This window comes from Callionymus lyra, chromosome 1 (assembly GCF_982586985.1).
Source record: "Callionymus lyra chromosome 1, fCalLyr1.hap1.1, whole genome shotgun sequence".
Classification (NCBI taxonomy): domain Eukaryota; kingdom Metazoa; phylum Chordata; class Actinopteri; order Syngnathiformes; family Callionymidae; genus Callionymus; species Callionymus lyra.
The window spans coordinates 49,547,714-49,560,213 of record NC_141818.1 but is presented as its reverse complement, the minus strand read 5'-3'; the positions used below and the strand labels follow the sequence as shown (position 1 = coordinate 49,560,213).

At 34.2% G+C, this 12,500-nt stretch overlaps 1 protein-coding gene across 1 annotated transcript in view; it reads right to left on the bottom strand.

Annotated features, from left to right (window-relative positions):
• LOC148090015 (voltage-dependent calcium channel gamma-5 subunit-like) overlaps nucleotides 1-9,700 on the bottom strand; it is a 13,476-nt gene extending 3,776 nt beyond the window's left edge. The window contains exons 1-2 of the mRNA XM_087811281.1: nucleotides 9,490-9,700; nucleotides 6,466-6,552 (exon numbers count right to left, since the gene is read on the bottom strand). Of these exons, the coding sequence (XP_087667407.1) occupies nucleotides 6,466-6,552; nucleotides 9,490-9,685 (283 nt within the window). The 5' untranslated portion in view covers nucleotides 9,686-9,700. The remainder of the gene's footprint in view (nucleotides 1-6,465; nucleotides 6,553-9,489) is intronic.
• Between the last annotated feature and the right edge of the window lie 2,800 nt (nucleotides 9,701-12,500).

Genomic DNA, 12,500 nt, shown 5'->3' with positions numbered 1-12,500 from the left:
ATCACACGTATGAACACTAGAGGGCGGTGTCTACAGATCATCTCTGGACACACATCACACGTATGAACACTAGAGGGCGGTGTCTACAGATCATCTCTGGACACACATCACACGTATGAACACTAGAGGGCGGTGTCTACAGATCATCTCTGGACAAACATCACACATATGAATACTAGAGGGCGGTGTCTACAGATCATCTCTGGACAAACATCACACATATGAACACTAGAGGGCGGTGTCTACAGATCATCTCTGGACACACACATCACACATATGAACACTAGAGGGCGGTGTCTACAGATCATCTCTGGACACACACATCACACGTATGAACACTAGAGGGCGGTGTCTACAGATCATCTCTGGACACACACATCACACATATGAACACTAGAGGGCGGTGTCTACAGATCATCTCTGGACACACACATCACACATATGAACACTAGAGGGCGGTGTCTACAGATCATCTCTGGACACACATCACACGTATGAACACTAGAGGGCGGTGTCTACAGATCATCTCTGGACACACACATCACACATATGAACACTAGAGGGCGGTGTCTACAGATCATCTCTGGACACACATCACACATATGAACACTAGAGGGCGGTGTCTACAGATCATCTCTGGACACACACATCACACATATGAACACTAGAGGGCGGTGTCTACAGATCATCTCTGGACACACATCACACATATGAACACTAGAGGGCGGTGTCTACAGATCATCTCTGGACACACATCACACGTATGAACACTAGAGGGCGGTGTCTACAGATCATCTCTGGACACACATCACACGTATGAACACTAGAGGGCGGTGTCTACAGATCATCTCTGGACACACATATCACACGTATGAACACTAGAGGGCGGTGTCTACAGATCATCTCTGGACACACACATCACACGTATGAACACTAGAGGGCGGTGTCTACAGATCATCTCTGGACACACACATCACACGTATGAACACTAGATGGCGGTGTCTACAGATCATCTCTGGACACACACATCACACATGTGAACACTAGAGGGCGGTGTCTACAGATCATCTCTGGACACACATCACACGTATGAACACTAGAGGGCGGTGTCTACAGATCATCTCTGGACACACATCACACGTATGAACACTAGAGGGCGGTGTCTACAGATCATCTCTGGACACACATCACACATATGAACACTAGAAGGCGGTGTCTACAGATCATCTCTGGACACACACATCACACGTATGAACACTAGAGGGCGGTGTCTACAGATCATCTCTGGACACACACATCACACATATGAACACTAGAGGGCGGTGTCTACAGATCATCTCTGGACACACATCACACATATGAACACTAGAGGGCGGTGTCTACAGATCATCTCTGGACACACACATCACACGTATGAACACTAGAGGGCGGTGTCTACAGATCATCTCTGGACACACACATCACACATATGAACACTAGAGGGCGGTGTCTACAGATCATCTCTGGACACACACATCACACATATGAACACTAGAGGGCGGTGTCTACAGATCATCTCTGGACACACACATCACACATATGAACACTAGAGGGCGGTGTCTACAGATCATCTCTGGACACACACATCACACGTATGAACACTAGAGGGCGGTGTCTACAGATCATCTCTGGACACACACATCACACATATGAACACTAGAGGGCGGTGTCTACAGATCATCTCTGGACACACATCACACATATGAACACTAGAGGGCGGTGTCTACAGATCATCTCTGGACACACACATCACACGTATGAACACTAGAGGGCGGTGTCTACAGATCATCTCTGGACACACATATCACACGTATGAACACTAGAGGGCGGTGTCTACAGATCATCTCTGGACACACATATCACACGTATGAACACTAGAGGGCGGTGTCTACAGATCATCTCTGGACACACATCACACGTATGAACACTAGAGGGCGGTGTCTACAGATCATCTCTGGACACACATCACACGTATGAACACTAGAGGGCGGTGTCTACAGATCATCTCTGGACACACACATCACACGTATGAACACTAGAGGGGGGTGTCTACAGATCATCTCTGGACACACACATCACACATATGAACACTAGAGGGCGGTGTCTACAGATCATCTCTGGACACACATCACACATATGAACACTAGAGGGCGGTGTCTACAGATCATCTCTGGACACACATCACACATATGAACACTAGAGGGCGGTGTCTACAGATCATCTCTGGACACACACATCACACATATGAACACTAGAGGGCGGTGTCTACAGATCATCTCTGGACACACATCACACATATGAACACTAGAGGGCGGTGTCTACAGATCATCTCTGGACACACACATCACACATATGAACACTAGAGGGCGGTGTCTACAGATCATCTCTGGACACACACATCACACATATGAACACTAGAGGGCGGTGTCTACAGATCATCTCTGGACACACATCACACATATGAACACTAGAGGGCGGTGTCTACAGATCATCTCTGGACACACATCACACATATGAACACTAGAGGGCGGTGTCTACAGATCATCTCTGGACACACATCACACATATGAACACTAGAGGGCGGTGTCTACAGATCATCTCTGGACACACATCACACATATGAACACTAGAGGGCGGTGTCTACAGATCATCTCTGGACACACATCACACATATGAACACTAGAGGGCGGTGTCTACAGATCATCTCTGGACACACATCACACATATGAACACTAGAGGGCGGTGTCTACAGATCATCTCTGGACACACATCACACATATGAACACTAGAGGGCGGTGTCTAGGTGAATGATGCCACGTTTAGTTTAATATATTATTTTTAACTGCTTTTTAAAAATAATTTCTACGTTTAAAGTTTTTTATTTCTGTCAATGATTTAATTAAAAATAGAAAATTTGGGATTTTAGAAAAACACGATCCAGTAGCTCTGAGCTCTGTTGGTTTGGTCTGATGACTCTATTATACCAACATTTATATTCAATTAAAGAGACTAAGAAAGCAAAAGAATAGAATCTAAACTTTATTTTTGATTTATTTGAATAAGAAAATATCTACATGTATTATTTTAAAGATTTAGAAGTACTTGAGTACTGAATACTTAACTGTAAGAAGTACTTGAAGTACTGAATATTTGACTGTAAGAAATACTTGAAGTACTGAATATTTGACTGTAAGAAATACTTAAAGTACTGAATATTTGACTGTAAGAAGTACTTGAAGTACTGGATATTTGACTGTAAGAAGTACTTGAGTACTGAATATTTGACTGTAAGAAATACTTGAAGTACTGAATATTTAAGTGTAAGAAGTACTTGAAGTACTGAATATTTGACTGTAAGAAGTACTTGAAGTACTGGATGTTTGACTGTAAGAAGTACTTGAGTACTGAATATTTGACTGTAAGAAATACTTGAAGTACTGAATATTTAACTGTAAGAAGTACTTGAAGTACTGAATATTTGACTGTAAGAAATACTTGAAGTACTGAATATTTGACTGTAAGAAATACTTAAAGTACTGAATATTTGACTGTAAGAAGTACTTGAAGTACTGGATATTTGACTGTAAGAAGTACTTGAGTACTGAATATTTGACTGTAAGAAATACTTGAAGTACTGAATATTTGACTGTAAGAAATACTTAAAGTACTGAATATTTGACTGTAAGAAGTACTTGAAGTACTGGATATTTGACTGTAAGAAGTACTTGAGTACTGAATATTTGACTGTAAGAAATACTTGAAGTACTGAATATTTAAGTGTAAGAAGTACTTGAAGTACTGAATATTTGACTGTAAGAAGTACTTGAAGTACTGGATGTTTGACTGTAAGAAGTACTTGAGTACTGAATATTTGACTGTAAGAAATACTTGAAGTACTGAATATTTAACTGTAAGAAGTACTTGAAGTACTGAATATTTGACTGTAAGAAATACTTGAAGTACTGAATATTTGACTGTAAGAAATACTTAAAGTACTGAATATTTGACTGTAAGAAGTACTTGAAGTACTGGATATTTGACTGTAAGAAGTACTTGAGTACTGAATATTTGACTGTAAGAAATACTTGAAGTACTGAATATTTAACTGTAAGAAGTACTTGAAGTACTGAATATTTGACTGTAAGAAGTACTTGAGTACTGAATATTTAACTGTAAGAAGTACTTGAAGTACTGAATATTTGAGTGTAAGAAGTACTTGAGTACTGAATATTTGACTGTAAGAAATACTTGAAGTACTGAATATTTAACTGTAAGAAGTACTTGAAGTACTGAATATTTGACTGTAAGAAGTACTTGAGTACTGAATATTTGACTGTAAGAAATACTTGAAGTACTGAATATTTGACTGTAAGAAATACTTAAAGTACTGAATATTTGACTGTAAGAAGTACTTGAAGTACTGGATATTTGACTGTAAGAAGTACTTGAGTACTGAATATTTGACTGTAAGAAATACTTAAAGTACTGAATATTTGACTGTAAGAAGTACTTGAAGTACTGGATATTTGACTGTAAGAAGTACTTGAGTACTGAATATTTGACTGTAAGAAATACTTGAAGTACTGAATATTTAAGTGTAAGAAGTACTTGAAGTACTGAATATTTGACTGTAAGAAGTACTTGAAGTACTGGATGTTTGACTGTAAGAAGTACTTGAGTACTGAATATTTGACTGTAAGAAATACTTGAAGTACTGAATATTTAACTGTAAGAAGTACTTGAAGTACTGAATATTTGACTGTAAGAAATACTTGAAGTACTGAATATTTGACTGTAAGAAATACTTAAAGTACTGAATATTTGACTGTAAGAAGTACTTGAAGTACTGGATATTTGACTGTAAGAAGTACTTGAGTACTGAATATTTGACTGTAAGAAATACTTGAAGTACTGAATATTTAACTGTAAGAAGTACTTGAAGTACTGAATATTTGACTGTAAGAAGTACTTGAGTACTGAATATTTAACTGTAAGAAGTACTTGAAGTACTGAATATTTGAGTGTAAGAAGTACTTGAGTACTGAATATTTGACTGTAAGAAATACTTGAAGTACTGAATATTTAACTGTAAGAAGTACTTGAAGTACTGAATATTTGACTGTAAGAAGTACTTGAGTACTGAATATTTGACTGTAAGAAATACTTGAAGTACTGAATATTTGACTGTAAGAAATACTTAAAGTACTGAATATTTGACTGTAAGAAGTACTTGAAGTACTGGATATTTGACTGTAAGAAGTACTTGAGTACTGAATATTTGACTGTAAAAATACTTAAAGTACTGAATATTTGACTGTAAGAAGTACTTGAAGTACTGGATATTTGACTGTAAGAAGTACTTGAGTACTGAATATTTGACTGTAAGAAATACTTGAAGTACTGAATATTTGACTGTAAGAAGTACTTGAAGTACTGGATGTTTGACTGTAAGAAGTACTTGAGTACTGAATATTTGACTGTAAGAAATACTTGAAGTACTGAATATTTAACTGTAAGAAGTACTTGAAGTACTGAATATTTGACTGTAAGAAATACTTGAAGTACTGAATATTTGACTGTAAGAAATACTTAAAGTACTGAATATTTGACTGTAAGAAGTACTTGAAGTACTGGATATTTGACTGTAAGAAGTACTTGAGTACTGAATATTTGACTGTAAGAAATACTTGAAGTACTGAATATTTGACTGTAAGAAGTACTTGAAGTACTGAATATTTGACTGTAAGAAATACTTGAAATACTGAATATTTGACTGTAAGAAATACTTGAAGTACTGAATATTTAACTGTAAGAAGTACTTGAAGTACTGAATATTTGACTGTAAGAAATACTTGAAATACTGAATATTTGACTGTAAGAAATACTTGAAGTACTGAATATTTGACTGTAAGAAGTACTTGAAGTACTGGATATTTGACTGTAAGAAGTACTAGAGTACTGAATATTTGACTGTAAGAAATACTTGAAGTACTGAATATTTAACTGTAAGAAGTACTTGAAGTACTGAATATTTGACTGTAAGAAATACTTGAAGTACTGAATATTTGACTGTAAGAAATACTTAAAGTACTGAATATTTGACTGTAAGAAGTACTTGAAGTACTGGATATTTGACTGTAAGAAGTACTTGAGTACTGAATATTTGACTGTAAGAAATACTTGAAGTACTGAATATTTAACTGTAAGAAGTACTTGAAGTACTGAATATTTGACTGTAAGAAATACTTGAGTACTGAATATTTAACTGTAAGAAGTACTTGAAGTACTGAATATTTGATTAAATAAATTAACATTTTCATTCGTAGATATTATTGAATTAAATGATATAAAAAAAATACTTTCAAAAACTAAAATGTTTGAGATTTTGATTGTGTGTTTTTCAAGGTCGTTGTGTGTTGGACTCACTGAGGACGTTGATCGTCGACTCCGAGGTCGTCGGGACTTTGTTCGGCATCACATGCTCGATGTTGAAGCAACGACCTTGATCTTCTCCTGGAACAAACAACGAAAAACACACAAAACAAAATCACTGGATTCAAGTGTAAACATAAAGTCATTATATTTTTTAATATTCAATTAAACATTTAAATATTCCCAGCGTTTGTTCATGTTTGTGTTGCAATTAAACTTCCGGCCTCAAGTACTGGACAATACTACACATATATACTTGTTACTACACTATCACAACACCAGAGTCAAGTACTGGACAATACTACACATATATACTTGTTACTACACTATCACAACACCAGAGTCAAGTACTGGACAATACTACACATATATACTTGTTACTACACTATCACAACACCAGAGTCAAGTACTGGACAATACTACACATATATACTTGTTACTACACTATCACAACACCAGAGTCCAGTACTGGACAATACTACATATATATGCTTGTTACTACACTATCACAACACCAGAGTCAAGTACTGGACAATACTACACATATATACTTGTTACTACACTATCACAACACCAGAGTCAAGTACTGGACAATACTACACATATATACTTGTTACTACACTATCACAACACCAGAGTCAAGTACTGGACAATACTACATATATATGCTTGTTACTACACTATCACAACACCAGAGTCAAGTACTGGACAATACTACACATATATATATACTTGTTACTACACTATCACAACACCAGAGTCAAGTACTAGACAATACTACACATATATACTTGTTACTACACTATCACAACACCAGAGTCAAGTACTGGACAATACTACACATATATACTTGTTACTACACTATCACAACACCAGAGTCAAGTACTGGACAATACTACACATATATATATACTTGTTACTACACTATCACAACACCAGAGTCAAGTACTGGACAATACTACACATATATACTTGTTACTACACTATCACAACACCAGAGTCAAGTACTGGACAATATTACATATATATACATGTTACTACACTATCACAACACCAGAGTCAAGTACTGGACAATACTACACATATATATACATGTTACTACACTATCACAACACCAGAGTCAAGTACTGGACAATACTACACATATATATATACATGTTACTACACTATCACAACACCAGAGTCAAGTACTGGACAATACTACACATATATATACATGTTACTACACTATCACAACACCAGAGTCAAGTACTGGACAATACTACACATATATACTTGTTACTACACTATCACAACACCAGAGTCCAGTACTGGACAATACTACATATATATGCTTGTTACTACACTATCACAACACCAGAGTCAAGTACTGGACAATACTACACATATATACTTGTTACTACACTATCACAACACCAGAGTCAAGTACTGGACAATACTACATATATATGCTTGTTACTACACTATCACAACACCAGAGTCAAGTACTAGACAATACTACACATATATACTTGTTACTACACTATCACAACACCAGAGTCAAGTACTGGACAATACTACACATATATACTTGTTACTACACTATCACAACACCAGAGTCAAGTACTGGACAATACTACACATATATATATACTTGTTACTACACTATCACAACACCAGAGTCAAGTACTGGACAATACTACACATATATACTTGTTACTACACTATCACATCACCAGAGTCAAGTACTGGACAATACTACATATATATACATGTTACTACACTATCACAACACCAGAGTCAAGTACTGGACAATACTACACATATATATATACATGTTACTACACTATCACAACACCAGAGTCAAGTACTGGACAATACTACACATATATATACATGTTACTACACTATCACAACACCAGAGTCAAGTACTGGACAATACTACATATATATACATGTTACTACACTATCACAACACCAGAGTCAAGTACTGGACAATACTACACATATATATACATGTTACTACACTATCATAACACCAGAGTCAAGTACTGGACAATACTACACATATATATATACATGTTACTACACTATCATAACACCAGAGTCAAGTACTCGACAATACTACACATATATATACATGTTACTACACTATCACAACACCAGAGTCAAGTACTGGACAATACTACACATATATATACATGTTACTACACTATCACAACACCAGAGTCAAGTACTGGACAATACTACACATATATATACATGTTACTACACTATCACAACACCAGAGTCAAGTACTGGACAATACTACACATATATATACATGTTACTACACTATCACAACACCAGAGTCAAGTACTGGACAATACTACACATATATATATACATGTTTCTACACTATCATAACACCAGAGTCAAGTACTGGACAATACTACACATATATACATGTTACTACACTATCATAACACCAGAGTCAAGTACTGGACAATACTACACATATATACTTGTTACTACACTATCACAACACCAGAGTCAAGGTACTGGACAATACTACACATATATACATGTTACTACACTATCACAACACCAGAGTCAAGTACTGGACAATACTACACATATATACATGTTACTACACTATCATAACACCAGAGTCAAGTACTGGACAATACTACTCATATATACTTGTTACTACACTATCACAACACCAGAGTCCAGTACTGGACAATACTACACATATATACATGTTACTACACTATCACAACACCAGAGTCAAGTACTGGACAATACTACACATATATACATGTTACTACACTATCACAACACCAGAGTCAAGTACTGGACAATACTACACATATATACATGTTATTACACTATCACAACACCAGAGTCAAGTACTGGACAATACTACTCAGCTGAATTGTCGTCGTGGTTTGACAGGAAGTGACATCATGAAGGATGTTGGGTCTCATGAAAAATGATGTAAAGTATTCATTATGATAATAATCCCAGTGTTGGTCCAGAAGTCTTCTTCTCACGTACCCGCCATGAAACAAACCCTCCACAGACCCGAGTGAAGCCAGGTCCTCATCTGGCGGCTCTGGTTGAGCGTCAGGATCACACCTTCCTCCAGGTACAGCCAGTAGTCGGTGCTCACGGCGACGCCCAGCAGACCCAGAGCACAGACGGAGAAGATGCTGCTCAGCAACGTCAGCGTCTTCCTGCCACAGAGGCTCATAGCTGCACCGCCAGGGGGCGCCAGCAGAGAGGAAGACCTGCAGGAGAGAAGGGTTGAAAACATCAGAGATCTGACTCTTTGTTGATGATACGAGTCACACAAGACTGTATGTAATCAAACAATTTTCAACTATAATCCAACAATTTTCAACTATAATCAAACAATTTTCAACTATAATCAATCAATTTTCAACTATAATCAAACAATTTTCAACTATAATCTAACAATTTTCAACTATAATCAAACAATTTTCAACTATAATCAAACAATTTTCAACTATAATCCAACAATTTTCAACTATAATCAAACAATTTTCAACTATAATCCAACAATTTTCAACTATAATCCAACAATTTTCAACTATAATCTAACAATGTTCAACTATAATCAAACCATTTTCAACTATAATCAAACAATTTTCAACTATAATCAATCAATTTTCAACTATAATCAAACAATTTTCAACTATAATCAATCAATTTTCAACTATAATCAATCAATTTTCAACTATAATCAATCAATTTTCAACTATAATCCAACAATTTTCAACTATAATCCAACAATTTTCAACTATAATCCAACAATTTTCAACTATAATCAAACAATTTTCAACTATAATCAATCAATTTTCAACTATAATCCAACAATTTTCAACTATAATCCAACAATTTTCAACTATAATCAAACAATTTTCAACTATAATCAAACAATTTTCAACTATAATCTAACAATTTTCAACTATAATCAAACAATTTTCAACTATAATCAATCAATTTTCAACTGTAATCAAACAATTTTCAACTATAATCCAACAATTTTCAACTATAATCCAATAATTTTCAACTATAATCAAACAATTTTCAACTATAATCCAACAATTTTCAACTATAATCCAACAATTTTCAACTATAATCAAACAATTCAAACTATAATCAAACAATTTTCAACTATAATCAAACAATTTTCAACTATAATCAAACAATTTTCAACTATAATCAAACAATTTTCAACTATAATCAAACAATTTTCAACTGTAATCAAACAATTTTCAACTAGAATCCAACAATTTTCAACTATAATCAAACAATTTTCAACTATAATCAAACAATTTTCAACTATAATCCAACAATTTTCAACTATAATCTAACAATGTTCAACTATAATCAAACCATTTTCAACTATAATCCAACAATTTTCAACTATAATCCAACAATTTTCAACTATAATCAAACAATTTTCAACTATAATCAATCAATTTTCAACTATAATCCAACAATTTTCAACTATAATCCAACAATTTTCAACTATAATCAATCAATTTTCAACTATAATCCAACAATTTTCAACTATAATCCAACAATTTTCAACTATAATCAAACAATTTTCAACTATAATCCAACAATTTTCAACTATAATCAATCAATTTTCAACTATAATCAAACAATTTTCAACTATAATCAAACAATTTTCAACTGTAATCAAACAATTTTCAACTAGAATCCAACAATTTTCAACTATAATCAAACAATTTTCAACTATAATCAAACAATTTTCAACTATAATCAAACAATTTTCAACTATAATCCAACAATTTTCAACTATAATCAATCAATTTTCAACTATAATCCAACAATTTTCAACTATAATCAAACAATTTTCAACTATAATCAATCAATTTTCAACTATAATCAAACAATTTTCAACTATAATCAAACAATTTTCAACTATAATCAATCAATTTTCAACTATAATCAAACAATTTTCAACTATTATCAAACAATTTTCAACTATAATCCAACAATTTTCAACTATAATCAAACAATTTTCAACTATAATCAAACAATTTTCAACTATAATCCAACAATTTTCAACTATAATCCAACAATTTTCAACTATAATCAAACAATTTTCAACTATAATCCAACAATTTTCAACTATAATCTAACAATTTTCAACTATAATCAAACAATTTTCAACTATAATCTAACAATTTTCAACTATAATCAAACAATTTTCAACTATAATCAAACAATTTTCAACTATAATCAAACAATTTTCAACTATAATCCAACAATTTTCAACTATAATCTAACAATTTTCAACAACAAAGAGGAAAGAGGAAGTAGAAGTAGAAGTAGAATTAGAAGAGGAAGTAGAAGTAGAAGTAGAAGTAGAATTAGAAGAGGAAGTAGAAGTAGAAGTAGAATTAGAAGAGGAAGTAGAAGTAGAAGTAGAAGTAGAATTAGAAGAGGAAGTAGAAGTAGAATTAGAAGAGGAAGTAGAAGTATAAGTAGAAGTAGAATTAGAAGAGGAAGTAGAAGTGGAAAAGGAAAGAGGAGGTAGAATTAGAAGTAGAATTAGAAGTAGAAGTAGAATTAGAAGAGGAAGTAGAAGTAGAAGTAGAAGTAGAATTAGAAGAGGAAGTAGAAGTAGAAGTAGAAGTAGAAGTAGAAGTAGAAGTAGAAGTAGAAGAGGAAGTAGAAGTAGAAGTAGAAGTAGAAGTAGAAGTAGAAGTAGAAGTAGAAGTAGAAGAGGAAGTAGAAGTAGAATTAGAAGAGGAAGTAGAAGTGGAAAAGGAAAGAGGAGGTAGAATTAGAAGTAGAATTAGAAGTAGAATTAGAAGTAGAAGTAGAAGTAGAAGTAGAATTAGAAGAGGAAGTAGAAGTAGAAGTAGAATTAGAAGAGGAAGTAGAAGTAGAAGTAGAAGTAGAAGTATAATTAGAAGTAGAAGTAGAATTAGAAGAGGAAGTAGAAGTGGAAAAGGAAAGAGGGGGTAGAATTAGAAGTAGAATTAGAAGTAGAATTAGAAGTAGAA